We start from the raw sequence: 21,341 nt of genomic DNA on the forward strand, positions 1-21,341 counted from the left end.
CGCAGCCAAGGCGCTGATGCCCATCGAGCCCTCCTGCAGCCCACCCGGCGAGGTAACCCTCCTTTCCACCCAGCAGATGAATGCTTGACAAATACCTAAGGACTTAACAAGGCTGCATCTATGCACTTCCAAGCACTGCACAAGCAGCTCTGTGTGCACAGCACGGTGGGAGACAGCTCAGTGGCCACACGAGGCTCTGCATGGAACACACTCCCAAAGGAGTAAGAACCAAGACAAGCTCACAAACATTTGCATCTGTTGGTCTAGAACTCAGGATTCAAAATGGACAAAAGGAGGAAATACTCTAACTGGATCCCAGGGCCTTGCAGGCCACAGCAAGAGCTCTGGGTTTTACTGCTGTGGGGCAGGCAGGCACGAGGTTTTTAAACTAGAGGAGGAGTCCCATAATCAGTCTCATTTTAAAAGGACAGCCCTAACCACTGTGTGGAGCATTAGCAGGGAAACACAACAGGACACACTGCCATGTCTGGGGGAAGCTGTGGTCTGGCCAAGGACTGCCACAACTGGGTGACAAGGTGCACCCGGACCAGGGACAGACGGCAAGACACGCCACCCGGACCAGGGACAGACGGCAAGGCAGGCCACCCGGACCAGGGAGAGATGGGAAGGTAGGCTCAAACTGCTTGCCGGACGAGGGGTATGAGAAAAAGGAGTCAGGAGTGACTCACGAGGCATAAATGGTGGTGCTTCATACTGAGGTGAGCAAGGCTGAGGACTAGCACGTTTTGTGGGCAAACCAGGAGATGCACGCTGGACACATCAGGCCCTGGTACTGCCCCATGTCGCTGGGGGACGCAGGGTAGCAGGGGTGCAATCCAGGACGTGGGGAGCACCCAGAGCAGAGTCCACATTTGGGGGTTCCTGTCCTGTAAGTGCCATTCTTGCTTGGCAATGTGGTGAGACAAGACCCTCACAGAAGCACAGACAAGTCTCAGAAGGGGGCTGAGGGCCAAACCACCAAGCGATTTAGAGGAGAGAAGGAGAGGGGCGCCCGGGTGGCTCAGTCGGTTAAGCGGCCGACTTCAGCTCAGGTCATGGTCTCGCGGTCCGTGAGTTCGGGCCCCGCGTCGGGCTCTGTGCTGACAGCTCAGAGCCTGGAGCCTGCTTCGGATTCTGTGTCTCCCTCTCGCTGACCCTCCCCTGTTCATGCTCTGTCTCTGTCTCAAAAATAAATAAAATGTCTAAAAATAAATAAATAAATAAATAAATAAATTTAAAAAAAAATAGAGGAGAGAAGGAGAACCAGCAAAGGAGGGGAAGTGGCACCAGCAGGACGAAAGGAAAAACATGTGAGTACATGCAGACACGGTTCGAGGGCATGGCTGGTGGAGCCAGGCCTGTCGCAGAGGCTCCTGAGGTGTCCAGCGGGGCCCGGGGTCAGGGCCGGGACTGGGTTCCACAAAGAATGGGAAGTAGGAAGTAAGAAGGCAAGGAGAAAACCCATTCGGCAGAGTCTGGTGCTCAGTCAATGGTGACTGCTCAGAGGGCAAAACCCCTCAGCCGTAGCACTCTTTGCAGGACACCACAAAGACACGTTTTATGTGCTAGCCTTAAAAAGACCAGGCAAGACTCGTGTGCTTTCAGATCCCTTCATCACATTCAAATAGAAGCAAACAGCAGCAAAACACAAATTTTGAGGAAAGCTTATTTTTTACTTAATTTTAAATGTTTACTTATTTTTGAGAGAGAAAGAGAGAAAGAGCATGAGCAGGGGAGGGGCAGAGGGGCAGACGGGAGAGAGAGGACCCCAAGCAGGCTCCAAGCTGCCAGCACAGAGCCCAACACGGGGCTCGAACACACAAACCGTGAGATCATGACCTGAGCTGAAATCAAGAGTCTGATGCTTAACTGACTGAGCCACCCAGGTGCCCCAAATTTTGAGGAAAATTTTAAAAACTTCTAGCTCGTGCTGTGTATTTTTCTGCACAAAACCAGTGTCTTAATGGAGGGTTTACAGGAAGCTGGTCTGAGAACCAGCAAGGAGACAGGACACCTACCATCCCCTCCTGCAGTAATCCTTCCTGACAAGATGGAAACACAGGCTGGCAGAAGAAACGGGACTCACTGTGGCCAAGCCAGTGTGCCCCAAAAGGGGGGTTGGGAATGGTAATTGACGTGCGTGGGCATTTCCGGGGGCAGAGGGCGCTCGCCCCTACTCTGTGCAAAACAGGGCTCCAGGGAGACCGAGAAGGCAGAGAGCTGGAGCAGGTAAGGCCTGCCAGGTGCACAGTCAGCCTCCAAAAAGCCCTCAGAGAACCAGAGAAGCTGCTGACTGAGCCGGAACCCCCCTGCCCCCGCTCCGGAGACAACGAGAAATCCAGACAACACCTGTGAAGCAGCCGATGTCAAGACACTGGACACGGGTAACAAAGGGCTGTGAGGACTGAGACGCAGAAGCAGTCAAGGGGAGCCCCATGTTAGCCCAGCTCACCGCCTGGAGAGTTTCCAGGCCGCAGAACAGGGAGGGGGACCCAGGTGGGAATGCTGGAGGAGGCGGTGCTGAGCCCCAGAAGATGAAGAAGGATACAGTACACAGGATCAAGCACAAGAGAAGAAAAATGCAGTGGGGAGACAACCCTGGCGATGTGCTCTGCAGAGAGCCACCTGGGGATCTTCACTGAGCACCAAACAAAGCATGAGTGTTTGAAAAGGACCATCCACGATGGTTAGAGCACTCCTCAGAGCTCACATGGGGCTAGGAACAGTGCCTCTTTCCATGGCCAGACGGGAAACCCCCAAGAGACACAGGTCACTGAGAGGTCTCACCTCCACAGGGGGATTAGCCCTGAACTGTCCCAAACCCACTACTGCTGGGGTCCAACCTAGCAAAGCATTGAAGCAAGGTCCAAAGGACCAAAGCACCAGCTGGTCCAGCAGGAAAGCCTAGAGGACGTACAGGAATGCAAAACTGCCCAGCACCCAGCAAGGGGAAATTCACGGTATCTGGCAACAAGTTGAACATTACCAGCCACGCAAAGAAACAAGAATATGCAACTTGTAACGAGAGGATTAACAAATCTATCAAAATTAATCCCAAATGGACAAAGACATCAGAGTTAGGAGACAAGGGCACTAAAACAGTCGTTATATTGAGTCTGTGTGTCCAAAATACCAGCACAAGGGTGTCTGGGTGGCTCTGTTGGTTGAGCGTCCAACTCTTGCTTTCAGCTCAGATCATGATCAAGCCCTGCACTGGGCTCTGCACTGAATGTGGAGCCTGCTTGGGATTCTCTCTCTCCCTCTCTGCCCCTCCTCCACTCGTATATACACTCTCTCTTAAAAAAAAAAAAAAAAAAAAAAAAAAAAAAAAGGTTGTACAGATGTGAGACATTTTTAAAAGACCAAAATTAAATTCACAGAAATGAAAACTACAAGATCTGAAGTGGAAAATCCCCTAGATGAGATAAACAGCAGATCAGATGTTACAGAAGAACAAACTTTGAGGACAAAGCCATACAAGTTATCCAAAACGAAATGGAAAGAAAAGAAGAAAAGTTCTTTAAAATATAACTAAGGCGCCAATGAGCTACAGAGCAAACACCACACTCAACAGGAAAACCTAGATACTTCGCCCTAAGATCAGGAGGAAGACAAAGATGTTGGTTCTCCCCACCTCTAGTCAACATTTCACTAGAGGTTCTAATCAGGGCAATTAGACAAGAAATAAAAAGTATCCAGAAGGGGGGAAAAAAAAGAAGTAAAATTGTATAAGCAGATGGCATGATCTAGCATACCGAAAACCCTACAGAGCCCATTAAATCTACTACAATTGAATAAATGATTTCAGCAAGGTCACACAAGCTCAATATTCAGAAGTCTGCTGTATTTCTATACACAAATAATGAACCACCTGAAAATGACACGAAAATTCCACTTACAACAGCATCAAAAATAACAACATATTTGGAATAAAACAAAAGAAGTGCAATACTAGTACACTGACATTGCTGAAAAAGCTGAAGACCTAAATCAATGGAAAGACACCCCATGTTCATGGATCAGAAGACTTAATACTGTCAGGACGCCAACAGTCCCCAAGGCAATCTGCAGGTCCCATGACATCTCTATCAAAATCCCAGCTGGTCCAAGTTTCTTTTATTGTTTTAAAAAATTTTTTTAATGTTTTTATTTATTTTTGAGAGAGGGAGAGACAGAGCATGAACAGGGGAGGGGCAGAGACAGAGGGAGACACAGAATCCGAAGCAGGCTCCAGGCTCCGAGCTGTCAGCACAGAGCCCGACGCGGGGCTCGAACTCACGGACCGCGAGATCATGACCTGAGCCGAAGTCGGACGCTCAACCGACTGAGCCACCCAGGCGCCCCCCAAGTTTCTCTTTTGCAGGAACTGACAAGCTGATCCTAAAATTCATATGGAAACACAAAGAATCAAGCACACCTAAAATAATCTTGTAGACGACAAAGGACACTTTGTCACTTCCTGATTTCAAAGCTTTCTACAAAGCTACAGCCATCCGAATACCACAGTGCTGGCATAAAGACATACAGTCCAAGGACTAGGACTGAGTTCAGAAATAAACTCTCACACCGATGACCACCGGCCATGCACGCGGAGAATGAAGTTAAAGCCTTCCTTCACACCACACCCAAAAACGAACTCAAATGGATCATAAATCTAAATGTAAGAGTTACAACAGGGGCACCTGGATGGCTCAGTCGGTTAAGCATCCGACTTCAGCTTAGGTCACAGCTTCTAAGTTTGAGCCCCACATCAGGCTCTGTGAGGAGAGTTCAGAGCCTGGAGTCTGCTTCAGATTCTGGGTCGCCCTCTCTCTCTGTCCCTCCCCCTCCCCCACTCACGTGCGCGCGCACGCTCTCTCAAAAATAAACAAACGTTAAAAAAAAATTTAAGTTGGGGCGCCTGGGTGGCGCAGTCGGTGAAGCGTCCGACTTCAGCCAGGTCACGATCTCGCGGTCCGTGAGTTCGAGCCCCGCGTCGGGCTCTGGGCTGATGGCTCAGAGCCTGGAGCCTGTTTCCGATTCTGTGTCTCCCTCTCTCTGACCCTCCCCCGTTCATGCTCTGTCTCTCTCTGTCCCAAAAATAAATAAACGTTGAAAAAAAAATTTAAAAAAAAAAAAAAAAAATTTAAGTCATTAATTGTTTTAAAAAGAAAGAGAAGATAATATGTATGAAGAAACAAAGATAAAGATGACAAATTCCTTATGGGAAATAACACACAAGAGAAGAGAGTAAAGTTGTATCTTGAAAGTACTGCGGAACAAGACTGTCAACCTAAATTCTATACCAAGGGAAAACAGCTTTCAAAAACAGATCAAATAGTTTCCAGACACGTAAAAACTGGAAGAATTTACATAAGAAACTGTTACAGCCCTTCAGGCAGAAGGAAGAAGACACAAGTTGGAAACGTGGGTCTCCATGGGTCTCCACAAAGGAAGGAGGCATCGAAAAGTAACAACGTGGCTAAAAACACCAAGGAAATAAAGGGGCTGAATCTCAACGGTTGAATTTTAGAGGGACATGTGAGACCTTGCAGCCAGGATTTAAAAAAAAAAGAAAAAAAAATGCCCAAACACAGAGAGGCCACATGGCATGACACCCACACAGGGCAGCGGTACTGATCAAGAGGGGATCCCTGGGGCCACCTCCTCAGGAGGGGAGAGGCCCCCGGGCGGACAACTGGAGCTATCAGCAGACCTGTGGCAGCAGGAACACAAGAAGGAAGAGGCGGGAGGCCTGAGGCCACCTTCCCACCTTCTAATGCCAAGGGCAGTAGGCGAAACAAGAGGGCCGCCTGCACAGGGCCCTTGGTGGGGAGCAGATGGTGGTAAAGAAGCACTCCCCGCCCCAGGCCGACTCCACCACAGGCAGGGCCCCCAGGAGACGGGGCGTCCTCGCCCACAGAGCTCACGTGGTGAAAGTGGAAGGCAGGAGAGGTCACCCATCCTGGAAGCTGGGCCAGAAGATCTTCAGAGACTTCACCAGCCCCAGGCCTACCGTTCTCTTTAGATCGTGTTATTTCTCCTCGAAAAGTGGTACCGTTCACTAGTGTCTGGGTGCAGAAAGTTCTTCAGAGTATCCAACCCACAGGTGTCCTCAGGGTGTCAACTCTACAAAAACTAAGGAAAAGCCACACATGCCTGCTTTCCTGCCAGCGTGACGACCCTCAGTTAGCATCCACCAGCCCCTACCCTATGAGAGACTCCAACGTGGTTTTTTTTTTTTTAAGTTTATTTATTTATTTATTTTGAGAGAGAGAAAAAGCACATGCAAGCGGGAGAGGGGCAAGGTGGGGGGGGGGGAGAGAGAGAGAGAGAGAGAGAGAGAGAGAGAGAGAGAGAGAGAAAATCCCAAACAGGCTCCACACTTTCACCACAGAGCCCGAGGCAGGGCTTGAACTCACGAACCATGAGATCATGACCTGAGCAGAAACCAAGAGTCAGGCCTTGGTTTGACTGACTAAGCCACCCAGGCACCCCCCCAACATGCATTTTTATTTGTATTTATTTTTTTAATGTTTATTTATTTTTGAAAGAGAGAGAGAGCAGGGGAGGGGCAGAGAGAGAGGGGTTCAGAGGATCCGATACAGGCTCTAAGCTGTCAGCACAGAGCCCGACGCGGGGCTCGAACCCACGAACCATGAGATCATGACCTGAGCCACCTAGACGCCCCCCAATGTACATGTTTAAAGCAGACACCGAGACACAGCTGCTTACGGAGGAGAGTCCTACCTGCTGACCTCACCTGGATCCATTGTTCGCGGTTGATCTCCACACCGTTAGCCCGCAGCGAGGTGATGGCTCGGTCAATGATCTTCTCCACCATCTGCGTGTTGCCATTGGCTTCCTCCAGCTTGGCAGCCGTGATCCAGATGTGCCGGTCTGTAGGGATGTTCTCCCGGGCCTTATTTAAGACCTTGCGGGCGTTTTCATAGGTCTCTAGCCTTGCCAGAGCAAGCCAGAGCTGTGGGGAGACAACACCAGCAAACAAGAGGACAGCATTCAGTGCAACCCGCCAGGTCAAACGTTGAGCCAACCTTCACAGGCCGCAGCACTTGCACAAACTTCTTTCTAACAGCTCTCAAGGATCCTTTAAACAGGGCCCGTGAACGTATACAGCAACATTTTTCACCTGATCTGATTAACCGTGCAGTTCTGCTTCTGACTTATTTAGTGACTCTGGTGAACACGAGAAGTTGACAGATTCTCAAACATTTCAAACACCAGTTAAATGTACACACACTGTGCCAGACTCATTCCAGGTGTGGCACAGAAGATGAGCAGGACGCGACTGCGGACTTCACAAAGGACACCCGGCTGTTCAGCCTTCTGGGGTTCTCACATCCTGGCTGTTCATTCTGCAGCATTTCATCACCAAAGATGTGTAGGGCTCTATTTACTTTTACATAAATGAAGATTAATTTTGCTTGGAGAATTTCACAATACCCCTTAGGATAATTAAGGACATGTTGGATATCATAAAACCAACACTAAAAATCGTTGCACAGAATGCTGTGAACCAGAATGTTTGAAACTAAAGAAACCCAACCAGTTTGAGGCAACGAACCTCTCATGCTGGGCCGAGAGAAAGACGCCATTAGCATTTTCTACCACCCTCCACTGTGCAGGTCCCATTTACAAACTCTGGGCTGAATGAGAAGGACAGGCCCTTGCAAAAGAGTGCTCAAAACAGAATTCTCTGTAGGGGCCAGAGGCGAGCTAAGATTCCATTCTGCACTTCCATTAGGAGCACGAGTGACCACGGCCAGGCTGGCCATTCTGCCCAGCAGCCATGTTACGAGGTGGCCTCGTATGACTTCACCCTGCCTTACGGCCCCAGCAATCACAGCTGAAGCTCAGCTGATGCCACTTCCAGACGCTGCGCTTGGACTCAGGCAGAGCCTGCCAGACTCACCTCCACGCTGGTGGGGCAGCACTCCACAGCTCGGCTGAGCATGATTCTGGCATCTTCAGGCTCTTCCAGTTCAACGGCCGCCTTCCACAAGCGAACCGAGTTTGGAACATGTTCAAGGGCTGAGAAAGGTCAGACGAGAAATCAGGTCACAGAAAAGCAGAAACAGAAGCAGGATGCTTGTGTCACAAAGAGCGCTGCCACCAGCAGGGCCAAAAGATCCCTCCCTTGGTGGCCAGGATCGCGGAGCAGCCCTTTATGTGGGTCCTCTCGAGTCTGGGGCAGATACAGCCAAGCCCAGGGCAGAACATCTTCAATCACAAGCAAGGCCAGGACACAGCAGACAACTGAGGGAGGCACAGGGAGCTGTGTGCCATCTCTGCTCCCACCCAGGCCTGAAAACCAATGTTAAGAACCACAAGAAGGCAATCACCCACGTGTGAGGGGCTGGCCGGGCGGGTTGCACGTGAGTGAGTGTGCAGAAATCGGGGGAAAGAAAAGAGAAGTGGCCCTGGGATACACATCTCCCCAGGCTGGTGTGCATCTGAGGGCCAGCTGGGTGTGGGCTCCTTCTTGGCCCCTGAGGAGCGCTGTGCGCTGACGCAGACAGACTGGTTCTGCAGCAGGTGGGCTCCTTTGGTGGCCCACGGCAGCCAGCATATGGAGTGACATCAGAGAAGGGGGACGGACTCCCAGAAGAGGCTACAACTTTGTGCAGTCCAGAAACTTCCAAACCTCTGTTTAAGCAACAGAACCCTTTCTTCATACACAATTTACCAAAAAGTCCAAATCAGAAGGCAGACCAACACAGAGCCCTGCAGCGTGAGTACTAGGGGAGGGCGAGGCCAGGCCCTCCGGGAGGCCCCCGGCAGGGGTGGGCTGACGGAGAACAGCACAGCTCAGGTCACTAGCCAGGAAAGCACAGCACTTCTGAGGCAGCTCTCTGGTTTCATCTGAAATCAGGGCACAGGGGCGCCTGGGTGGCGCAGTCGGTTAAGCGTCCGACTTCAGCCAGGTCACGATCTCGCGGTCCGTGAGTTCGAGCCCCGCGTCGGGCTCTGGGCTGATGGCTCAGAGCCTGGAGCCTGTTTCCGATTCTGTGTCTCCCTCTCTCTCTGCCCCTCCCCCATTCATGCTCTGTCTCTCTCTGTCCCAAAAATAAATAAACGCTGAAATCAGGGCACAGACTGGGGCCTTCTGGGGGCACCAGCAGATGAATTGGCAGGCCTCCCTGCCAATGGAGCTGAGCCTCCCTCACCAGCAGAAGCAATTGGCAGGCCTCCTCTTCAGGGGACGTGCCGCCCCCACCCAATCCACGGGGCTGCGTACCAGCGACACGGAGCGGGATCACAGAGGGCCATTCGGAGCTCGCGGAATCCCTCCCAAGGGTGGCCTGACGATGCCCACTGCTGAGCTGAGTCTCCTCACCCGGAACCATTCCCTAGCCAGCCCCTGGATTGGGCCAACACCCTGGACCCATTCCATTGGGAGCGGCAGGGACTGGTTCTCTCTGGGTTGGAAGTGCCTTCCCTGACTCCAGAGCCCTTCCAGCACCACACATCCACCGCGTACTCAAGAAACCGATTTCACAGAGAAAAACGTGCAGCAAAGGGCTCAGACTGCGGGATCCCTTGGCCTTACCACATCCCCATCATTTGCAGCAAAGGCCTAGCAGAACAATGGGACACTAGTGAGCATTTCGAATGTGGCTGGGAGAAACACCCCGAAGCAACAGGCCTCAACATCATGGGATGCAACCGCCTACACGGGTGCTTCTCACGCAGCCAAAACGCACAGGTCTAGGAAGAAGCAGTGACATCCAAGCAGCTCCCCAGACTACAGGTCACAACCCACTGGGAAAGCTTGGTTCCCACCTGTGAACTCTGCAGGAGGCCTCAGAGCCACAGCTCTACCACACTGAAAGACGAGCCCTCGGAGGCCAGTGCACCAGCCCTGGCTGGAGAGGGGAACTCTCACCCGCAAGGGGAGACTGAGTGGCACTGTGTACTGCGGAAGGACAACCCATGACCAGAGCCCAGGGAGTGCTAAGGCCTGGCTTAGGATTTCCACTTCCAAAGTTAGTTAACGGAAGCGTGGCAGCCCAAGAAAGCAAGACCGCTGAGGACCTAGCCACTTCAGGAGTTCACAGTTTGAGTCCCCAGTCCAGGAAAGGACCCTGACCAGGTAAGGTGCTAGCAGAGGGCACAAGCAGTGGAGGAAGAAAGTCCTATCCTCCAGCCAAGTGACCAGCCAGAAACACGAGGACACACAAGTACACCCCTGCAGGCACACGTTAGCTACTCTGCCCCTGCTTCCCTTCTCCGCATTACACTGCAGATCAGTGGAAGTAAACTTCATCATTCAGTCTCTAGCATCTGGAACTTTCCAGTGGGACTGAACTCACAGGGTCGTTACCTTCACCAAGAGATGGGTACGACGCCCAGGGCTGGTGTGTGTCCGCTTTTTGGGAAGACAGTGGGAACTCCTCCACCGCTGTCTCGTCAGCAGCCTGGAGCACTAAAGCTAAAGCCAGCTGTTGCTGGCCGGTTCGGCTCTTGCCAGAGCTCTTCCCAGAGGCCAGCTACCATGTTGAGAGGCTGCAGCCAGCCGGTATACAAGGGGCAGCCTAGGTAGGAAAAGAGCAGTCTGGAATAGACATGGCCGCAAGCAGAAGATGGGATCACACAGAGGCCAACATGATCTCCAGCCGTGGCCCTGCAGGGAGGACACTCAGGTGCTATCCCTCTGCTCACAGTGACCCGACAGTGACGGCCACTGGAGGCTGCCATGACTTATGCACCAAAATATACGGTTTCAGGGTAAAATAACTCCACTTTTATGACTGTATTAATCGCAGAGTAACATAGACCTTCACGTCTATCATAGTGAGCCGAGTTGACAGGAGGCAGCCAATAGCCTAGCCTCAGGCCCACATGTTGCCCTTATACAGACAAGGACACCAGCTCAAAGGTCTAATACCACGCTCAAGGTCACTCAGGTGTCAGACTAGCATTCCAAGTTCAAATCCTCCCAACAACCGGACTAAGAGGTCAGCTGCATTCAACTGAGACCCAGAGCTCCCATGCCAGCAACTAAGGGCTGGAGAGGTGTCCTAAGTCACTGATGGAAGTAGCTGTCACCTTGATTCTCACCAAGAGCTAACTGAAGCAGCACCCAGCTCTGCCCCAGGCATCTGAAAAAAGAATGCTGTTCTTGGAAATACTCTGAGGCCAGGGGCAGGCCAGGACCAAGAGCAGGGATTAGGGGCAGAGGCCAGCTTGGGGACTCCATGTTCTTTCTACCTTAGCACAGCTCTCTGAGAGAAGCAGAGGCAGGAGAGCCGTTGCTCCAGAGATCCAGCACAGCTTGGAAAAGCCATCAGTCAACACTGCTCTGCAGGCCCCACCTCCATGCCCGCTCCCCTCTCCAAATCTGAAGCCAGATGGAAATGAATCCAGGTAATGTGGTGGTGAAAAAGGAGTGGCCACAAAGACATTTTGACCATTCATCATGAGTTGTGGCAGGCGAGATTCAGTAGAGCTTTCCTAAATAAATAACGCTAATTACCCACAGTTCAATATGTTTGTCATTAAAGAACTAATTTTCTGGCTAAAAGAAGACAAGCTGATTTCTATAAACCAAGACAGGTGCTAACTTTCTGCTCCTGGCCTCGTTTTAAAAGACTGGCCGAGCACTTAACGGGTCGTAGGGCTGCAATCAAGAACCAGACCCAAGAGAGGAAAACACGCATGAACACACACAGGCACAAGGGGGACTCTGCCCGGCCTCAATCAAACACAGAGAACCAACAGTCAGAAACCGTGTGAGAACACTCGCATGGCCTGAGGTCACACACCTCTGAACATCTCATTCAAACACCCACCTTAAAAACAAGAGCTGGGAACCTCTCACCGAACACTGCCCTCAATTCTACAAAACATACCTCGTTTTCCCCACACCACCAATTCAAGTAGAGCTATGCCACTGACACAGGTTTACTCCGGACCAGCCCTCTCATGCGCATCTGCTCTGGAACAGAGACCAGAAGCAGCATCCACTTCACAGGCTGTGCAGGGAGAAACGCTGCTCTTAACGCGAGCTCTGCAACAACGACAGTTCACCACACAGGCTCCATCTGGGCAGTGACTCCTGGGTGGGGACAGCCTCCTCGCCATACAAACCATTCACCGTGACAGGAGCCGATGGCACATGCCACCCTGCTTGAAGCACCAGGCGAGAAGACAGGTGCTATCCCGTGACCCAGCAAGGGTTTCAGGAGACGGGAAGGACCCCATTAACACACAGCTCTGCTCTGACCACCCAGTTGGTCCAGCCTTAAAACCATGACATGCTACCTGCCACAGCGTCAGGCTCCTGACAGCGGAGAAGACGGGCACCCCAAAGCCTGCCCTGGGCTGGCCCGGCTTGCCCCCCACAGACACCACCACATCAAGCCCCAAGAAGCAGGTTCCGGATGAGCACTGTTCTTACAGATGGGAAAACCTGGGCCACAGCGTGACTGCTTACCGTGCTCGAGGTCCCACAACGGGAAAAGGCAGGTGTGGGATATAAACCCGAGTGCCTCATCCAGAGTGGAAACTACCCCCCGATCCAAGAGGGTCCAAGAGCAGAGGCAACCCAGCCCAGAAAAAGGCCTGAAAACATCACCCATTCCCTACCCGTTTCCACCAAAAGCCTGAGCAAAGCAGTGAAGAGTCTGCTTTCCGAGGGAGAACACGGGCACCAGGAGTGGAGAAGGTGGCGCCCGCCGCACGTGGGTCACAGCCCCAGATGCATCCGCTGGTGACGGCAGCCCCAGGGAGGCTCACCTTTGCGAAGAACCCGCTTCTTGGCGCGAATGTCTGTTTCCAGCTCCGCTGCTCTGATGTAAATCCTGACAGACTGAGGGAGGTGACGGACAGCTTGGGCCACCACAGCTTTGGCTGTGTCCCCAGGCTGCAGCCTGGCTGCTTCTAGCCAGACATCTTCACTCTGTGAGGCAAAACAAAACAACAGAAGTGTCCGTGCAGGCAGTAAGCTGAGGCAGAGCAGCAGGCGACCCCGAAAGCCTCAGGAACAGGAGGGGCTGGGCTCATCAGACCCATGGCCCCAGGTTTTACAATCAAACCTAAGTCCGTGAGCTTGGTCTCAAACACGCCTGCACCGGGGGCCCCGTAATGCCAACGCCTGGGAATGTCACTACAGCACCTCTGTGTCCAAGTCGGGGAAACACACAACACTACGAGAGACGAACAGCCTGCCCTTTGGGATGATGAGTCAATCGACAGACAAAATGGAGACGTATCAGCATGTGGCTGTGGGATTGCCTGGGAAGTTCTAATTTATGCCTGATGTCCTGTGTTAAGGGTTCAGAGAGGGTATCTTTCACTGCCAAGGGCACCCCATCTGCACAATAAATGTATGGTGCGTTAGAGGGTCTCAAAGGACTTATTTTTTTTATTTTTTTTTTTTATTTTTTTAATTATTTTTTTTTCAACGTTTATTTATTTTTTGGGACAGAGAGAGACAGAGCATGAACGGGGGAGGGGCAAAGAGAGAGGGAGACACAGAAGGAAACAGGCTCCAGGCTCCGAGCCATCAGCCCAGAGCCTGACGCGGGGCTCGAACTCCCGGACCACGAGATCGTGACCTGGCTGAAGTCGGACGCTTAACCGACTGCGCGACCCAGGCGCCCCTCAAAGGACTTTTTAAAGCTTGTCTAGTCTCCCCACCTCTCAAAAAAGTACTGGAATAGTCTCCTAAGAGTGAGAATTAATCTTTATGTCTCTTATATTAGGTGGGGTGGAAAAGCTGACCAATTTAGCTGTCTGGTTAAGGTTATCCTGCCATTAAACTAACCATAGATGAGCCTTAAACTCTAAGTGAAAATAAGCAGGAAAAAGCCCTTTCACACTTTTTGCCTCCTCCCCCTGGCCTGTCCAGCTGTGTGGAGTCTCGACACCAAGAGGCAGGCAGGTTCATTCTACCTCAAGTCTACCTCTCCCAGACGCCCCGCGTGCTACAGACACCCAGGGTCCCTCCGCGGCTGGCATCGTGCAGCCTTCCAGGAAAACCCTAACCCGAGCCTTACCTTGGGGCACATCTCCGTCCCCTTCATAATGAGGTTTCGTGCTACTTGCAGCTTCCCGGTGACTTCTTCCAGGCGGGCGGATGCAATCCAGGCTGGTGGGTGGTGAGGGTTTGTCTCCCGCACAGACTTGAGGAGCAGCCGTGCCTTCTTGATGTCACTGCAAGGGTCAGAAGGCACACAGGGTCAGGCCGAGGGGATGCCCAGGCCCAGAACGAAGACGCCAGTGCAGGAACTGTCAAATCTGATGTCCCGAGGGGCAAAACCCGCTCAAAGCGCCGACCAGCACCCTTCTGAGACGGCTGCGGAGCACCCGTGCAAACAGGCTGTAAGACCTCTCCAGGCGCCAGGCAGGCACTGAGCTTGAGGGTCCTCGTGAGGGACACAGTTAGCAAGGTGCCTTCTAGTTCAGCATGCCCACCAATTTTGAATATGATTTGTAACGTATTTCATATCCACAACATATTTAACCGTACAGATAAAAATCAACCTATTTCACCACACGTTTTTTAGAATGTCCACGTCCTATTTTGGCTGCATACTTTTCAAATAAAATCTAAAACACTCTAGGCAACCTGAGTCCCACTCCTTCCCACCAGTTCCACAGAGCACTCACTTGATGTCCCCTCCGTGGGTTGGAATCATGGAGTTTAAATCCGTCAGATAGCCTTTGGGGTCAACCACAGTCTGCCCACTCACTGAGTCAGACACCTGCAAGGCAGGACAAGTCAAACAGGAACTGGAGGGGAGTCAAAGACGCCAAAACAAAGTACCCAGAAGCCCCAGGACCCCTCCCACAATCCTGACCACCAGTGAATACGGACACTATAAAGGTAGAAAAACAACACTAACTCAAAACAACAGTTTGTGATGATCACACACACACATATATATAAAACAGAGTTATATAAAAAAAAAAATCATAAAAGCCCCAGGGGGAAAAAACCTAGCTAAACATAAGGTCCACCTATGAATGAGTAAAACCTAGAAATTATAAAGTAAAAAGATTATTTCAATAACTTTCTTTAAATTAGCAAATAGCAGTTCATTATACAATTCTCTCTGTGAACCTTAAAATTACCATGATAAACAGTAACAACAACAACAACAACAAAAAAGAAATGTGGACAGAGGGTCCTAAGTGAATTCAGCAAGACAAGAGAAAGAGGAAAGTGGTCTAGACTGGAATGGAAAAGATAAGGCTCTGTTTGCAGATGACTGTGTATGTAGAAAATCCAAAGAATCAACATAAAAATTCCCAGACCTAATAAGCAATTATAGCAAGGGTGTAGGATACAAGGTTGCATACAAAAGTCAATCACTTTCCCATATATCAGCAGTGAACAAAAGGAATCTGAAATTAAAAACAAAGTATCGGGTGCCTGGGTGGCTCAGTCTATTAAGCTTCTGACTTTGGCTCTCATGGTTCCTGAGCTTGAGCCCTGCTTGGGGTGAGCACGAGCCTCGCTTCAGGTGAGCCCCACTTCTCTCTCTTTCTCTCTCTTTCTCTTTCTCTCTGCCCCTCACTCGCTTGTGCCCTCTCTCTCTCTCTCTCAAAAAAAAAAAAAAATGCTAAAAATAATTTTTTTAATTCTAAAAAAACAAAACAAAAAAGTATCATCTACTGTCCATGTTCCTGAAAAAAAGACAATATCATTAAGATATCAGTTCTTCCCACCTTGATCTATAGATTCAATACAATCCCAATCAAAATCCCAACCAGTTATTCCATGGGTATCAACACATTGATTCTAATGCTTATGTAGAAAGACAAAGGCCTGCAGTGGCCGACACAATATTGAAGCAGAAGGAAGAGGTCAGAGGGCTGATACTACCCAACTTTCAGACTCACTGCAAAGCCACAGTAACCAAGACAGTGTGTACTGTCGAAAACATGGACAAATGGATCAGTGGTAGAGAACAGGGCCCAGGGGGCTAGTTCAGTCTGTAAAGCATGGGACTCTTGATCTCAGGGTTGTTGAGTTCAAGCCACATGTCGGGCGTGGAGCTTACTTTGGGGCGGGGGTGGGGGGCGAGCACAGAGCCCAGAAATACAGTCAACTCATCTTTGACAGAGGAGCAAAGGCAACACAACGGAGCAAGAACAGTCTCCTCAACAAACGGCACTAACCCCACTGGAAAGAAATGAATCTAGACACAGACTCTATACCCCTCACAAAAATTAGTTCAAAATGGAATACAAACCTAAATATAAAACACGAAACTATAAAACTCTTACATGCTAGCATAGGAGAAGATGTAGATGATCTGGGGCTTGGTGAGGACTTTTTAGACACCACACCAAAGGCACCATCCATGAAATAACTGATAAATTAGACTTCCTTATATTAAAAAATTTCTGTCTCGGGGCGCCTGGGTGGCGCAGTCGGTTAAGCGTCCTACTTCAGCCAGGTCACGATCTCGCGGTCCGTGAGTTCGAGCCCCGCATCAGGCTCTGGGCTGATGGCTCAGAGCCTGGAGCCTGTTTCCGATTCTGTGTCTCCCTCTCTCTCTGCCCCTCCCCCGTTCATGCTCTGTCTCTCTCTGTCCCAAAAATAAATAAACGTTGAAAAAAAAAATTTAAAAAAAAAAAAATTAAAAAAAAAAAAATTTCTGTCTGTGAAAGGCATTGTCTGGCACAAAAACAGACACTCAGACCAATGGAACAGAATAGAGAACCCAGAAATGGATCCACAAACGTACGGCCAACTGATCTTTGACAAAGCAGGAAAGAATATCCCATGGAATACAGTCTCTTCGGCAAGTGGGGCTGGGAAAACTGGACGGCGACATGCAGAAGAATGAATCTGGACCGCTTTCTTACACCAGACACAAAAATAAACTCAAAATGGATGAAAGACCCAAACGTAAGACAGGAAGCCATCAGAATCCTCGAGGAGAAAGCAGGCAAAAACCTCTTTGACCTTGGCTGCAGCAACTTCTTACTCAACACGTCTCCGGAGGCAAGGGAAACAAAAGCAAAAATGAACTACTGGGACCTCATCAAGATAAAAAGCTTCTGCACAGGGAAGGAAACAATCAGCAAAACTAAAAGGCAACTGACAGAATGGGAGAAGATATTTGCAAACGACATATCAGATAAAGAGTTAGTATCCAAAATCTATAAAGAACTTATCAAACTCAACACCCAAAACACAAATAATCCAGTGGAGAAATGGGCAAAAGACATGAACAGACACTTCTCCAAAGAAGACATCCAGATGGCCAACAGACACATGAGAAGATGCTCAACGTCATTTATCATCAGGGAAATACAAATCAAAACCGTAATGAGATACCACCTCACCCCTGTCAGAATGACTAACATTAACAACTCAGGTAACAACAGATGTTGGTGAGGATGCGGAGAAAGGGGATCTCTCTTGCACTGCTGGTGGGAATGCAAGCTGGTGCAGCCACTCTGGAAAACAGTGTGGCGGTTCCTCAAAAAATAAAAAACAGAACTACCCTACGACCCAGCAATCGCACTACTAGGTATTTATCCAAGGGATACAGCTGTGCTATTTTGACGGGACAATGCACCCTAATGTTTATAGCAGCACTATCGACAACAGCCCAAGTATGGAAAGAGCCCAAATGTCCATCAATGGATGAATGGATAAAGACATGGTGTATACATGCAATGGAGTATTACTCGGCAATCAAAAAGAATGAAATCTTGCCATTTGCAACTACGTGGATGGAACTGGAGGGGATTATGCTAAGCGAAATCAGTCAGAGAAAGACAAAAATCATATGACTTCACTCACATGAGGACTTTAAGAGAAAAAACAGATGAACATAAGGGAGGGAAACAAAAATAATATAGAAACAGGGAGGGGGACAAAACAGAAGAGACTCACAAATATGGAGAACAAACTGAGGGTTACTGGGGGGGGGGGGGGGGGAGGGAGGGGGGATGGGCTAAATGGGTCAGGGGCACTAAGGAATCTACTCCTGAAATCACTGTTGCACTAGATGCTAACTTGGATGTAAATTTTATTTTTTTTTATTTTTTTTTTTCCAACGTTTATTTATTTTTGGGACAGAGAGAAACAGAGCATGAACGGGGGAGGGGCAGAGAGAGAGGGAGACACAGAATCGGAAACAGGCTCCAGGCTCTGAGCCATCAGCCCAGAGCCCGACGCGGGGCTCGAACTCACAGACCGTGAGATCGTGACCTGGCTGAAGTCGGACGCTTAACCGACTGCGCCACCCAGGCGCCCCTGGATGTAAATTTTAAAAATAAATTTAAGGGGCGCCTGGGTGGCGCAGTCGGTTGAGCGTCCGACTTCAGCCAGGTCACGATCTCGCGGTCCGTGAGTTCGAGCCCCGCGTCGGGCTCTGGGCTGATGGCTCAGAGCCTGGAGCCTGTTTCCGATTCTGTCTCCCTCTCTCTCTGCCCCTCCCCCGTTCATGCTCTGTCTCTCTCTGTCCCAAAAATAAATAAACGTTGAAAAAAAAAAAAAAAAAAAAAAAAAATTAAAAAAAAAAAAAAAATAAATAAATTTAATAAAAAGGCATTGTCAAGGGAATAAAAAAACAAGCCGCAGACTGGGAACAAATACTCAAAAAGACAAATCTGATAAAGGATGTGTATCCAAAACATAGAAAGAACAATTGAAACTCAATAATCTGAAAAGAATCCAATTAAAAACTGGGCCAAAGACCCTAACAGACCCTTCACCAAAGATATACAGATGACAAATATAAATATGAAAAGATGCTCCACATCATATGTCACCAGAGAAAAATGCAAATGAAAACAAGATACCACTACACACCTCTTAGAACGAGCCATTTCCAGAACACTGACACCACACGCCGGTGAGGGTGTGGGGCGGCGGGAGCTCTCATTCGTTGCCGGCGGGCATGCCAAACGGTGCAGCCACTTTGGGAGACAGTTCGTTGGTCTCTTACAAAACTAAACATATTCTTACCATATAATCCAATAGTCACACTTTTTGGTATTTACCCAGAGTTAAAAAATTACACGTACACACACACAAAACTGCACACGAACGTTTACAGCAGCTTTATTCAAAACTGCCAAAACTGGGGCGCCTGGGTGGCTCAGTCGGTTAAGCGTCCGACTTCGGCTCAGGTCATGATCTCGCGGTCCGTGAGTTCTAGCCCCGCGTCGGGCTCTGTGCTGACAGCTCAGAGCCTGGAGCCTGCTTCAGATTCTGTGTCTCCCTCTCTCTGACCCTCCCCTGTTCATGCTGTGTCTCTCCCTGTCTCAAAAATAAACGTTAAAAAAAAATTAAAACAAAACAAAACAAAAAAAACTGCCAAAACTTAGATGCAATCAAGATGTCCTTCAGTAGATGATGGATAAAATAGATCCAGAAAACGAGCAGTGCTCAGTGACAGAAAGAAATGAGCTGCGAAGCCATGAAAGGACATAAAGAAGCACACTTGAAATTAATGTAACATTGTGTGTCAGCTACACTTCAATTAAAAACATTTTTTAAAAAGAAATAGCCACTAAGCATGCAAAAAGATGCCAAATCTTATTACAATTAAAGCTAACGTGAGGGGTGCCTGGGTGGCTTGGTGGCTCAGTTGGTGCGATGCCCGACATTGGCTCAGGTCATGACCTCACATGAGTCAAGCCCCACATCAAGCTTGCTGCTGTCAGCGTAGAGCCCGCTTCAGATCTTCTGTCCCCCTCCCTCTGCCCCTCCCCCGCTTGTACTCTCACTCCCAAAAATAAACAAAACATCAAAAAAATGTTTTTAAGCTAATGTGAATTAAAAAAAAAACAACAGAAAGGACATGGAAGAGACTTAAATGCATGTTACTAACTGAAAGAAGCCAATCTGAGAAAGCTACGCCCTGAATGGTTCCAATCTGGAAAAGGCAGAACTATGAAGACAGTAAAAAGTTCAGTGATTGCTAGAGGTGGAGAGGCAGGGAGGGACGAGCTGGCAGAGCTTATCAGGGGAATTTTTAAATCTCTTAAAAGGCAGTGAACCTCTTTTTAGTGATATAATAACTGACCCTTGAACAACATGGCTGAACTACATGGGTCTACATGGATTTTCTTCAATACAGGATAATACTGTAAATGTATTTTCTCTTACGACTTTCTAAATAATGTTTTTTCTTGAGCTCCCTTTATTGTGAGGATACGGTTCATGATACATACAATGTAGAAAATAGGCGTTAATCAACAGTTAGTGATCAGTAAGGCTTCCAGTCAACAATAGGCTTTAGCAGTTAAGTTTCTGGGGAGTAAAAAGTTACACACGGATTTCCAATTGAGCAGGGAGTCACTGCCTCTAACCCTTGCGTTGTTCAAGAGTCGACTATGCAATGGTGGATACACGTTATTATACGTTTGTCCGAATCCATAAAATGCACAACACCAAGAGTGAACCCTAATACCAACTACAGGTTTGGATGATGATTTGTAAATGTAGGTTCATTAATTTGAAAGACTGGCCCGCTCAGATGGGAATGCTGGCAATAGAAGAGGCTACGCACGTGTGGGGGCAGAGGGCATACGGGAAATCTGTCTTTTTCTCGCAACTCTGGTGTGAATCTAAAACTGCTCTTGAAAAAAAACGGGCAGCTCGTCCTCGGTGCTGTCACTCCCCGGCATCGTGGCCGCCTTCAGACCTCAGGTGAAGCACGGTACTGTCAGAAAGGGAACCAAAAAGTTCATCCAGCACCAGTCAGACCCATGTGTCAAATTAAACTCAACTGGCAGAAACCCAGAGGCACGGAAAATAGAGTGCACAGAAGGTTCAAGGGCCAGATCCCGATGGCCAGCACCGGTTACGGGAGCAACAAGAAAACAAAGCACACGCTCCCCAGTGGCTTCCGGAAGTTCCTCGTCCACGATGTCAAGGAGCCCGAAGTGTTGCTGACGTGCAGCAGATCTTACGATGCAGAGACCGCTCACGGGGTCCCTCCAGGAACCACAAAACCGCTGTGGAAAGCGCAGCCCCGCCGGCCATGAGACTCACCAATCTCAAGCCAGGCTGTGCCGCCAACAAAAGGAACAGACAGCTTATGTGCACGCTGCATTTGCGTCAATAAAACCCTAACACCAAAAACATGAGTAAAGGACTTGAGTAGACTTTGCTCCAAGGAAAAGACATGAAAAGACATTTCTCCACATGGAAAGACCCTCAGCATTCATCAGAGAAACACAAGGGAAAACCACAGCGACGAGACAGTCCTTCACACCTGCTACGACGGCGACGGCTGCTACCGGGATTTCCGAAAATAACAAATGTCCAGGATAGGGAGAAACTGCAACCCTTAGGCAGAGCTGCTCGAAGAAGTAAACAGAGAGTCGCCACACGATCCACCAACCCACTTCTGGGTTCACAC

General features: G+C 49.4%; 1 protein-coding gene across 1 annotated transcript in view; it reads right to left on the reverse strand.

Moving 5' to 3' along the window:
• The window catches only part of PRPF6 (pre-mRNA processing factor 6), a 49,136-nt gene that overhangs the window by 15,349 nt on the left and 12,446 nt on the right, over window positions 1-21,341 (reverse strand). The window contains exons 7-11 of the mRNA XM_045443859.1: window positions 14,614-14,708; window positions 14,001-14,157; window positions 12,739-12,901; window positions 7,913-8,031; window positions 6,743-6,961 (exon numbers count right to left, since the gene is read on the reverse strand). Of these exons, the coding sequence (XP_045299815.1) occupies window positions 6,743-6,961; window positions 7,913-8,031; window positions 12,739-12,901; window positions 14,001-14,157; window positions 14,614-14,708 (753 nt within the window). The remainder of the gene's footprint in view (window positions 1-6,742; window positions 6,962-7,912; window positions 8,032-12,738; window positions 12,902-14,000; window positions 14,158-14,613; window positions 14,709-21,341) is intronic.

The sequence above is a fragment of the Leopardus geoffroyi genome, chromosome A3 (assembly GCF_018350155.1).
Source record: "Leopardus geoffroyi isolate Oge1 chromosome A3, O.geoffroyi_Oge1_pat1.0, whole genome shotgun sequence".
Classification (NCBI taxonomy): domain Eukaryota; kingdom Metazoa; phylum Chordata; class Mammalia; order Carnivora; family Felidae; genus Leopardus; species Leopardus geoffroyi.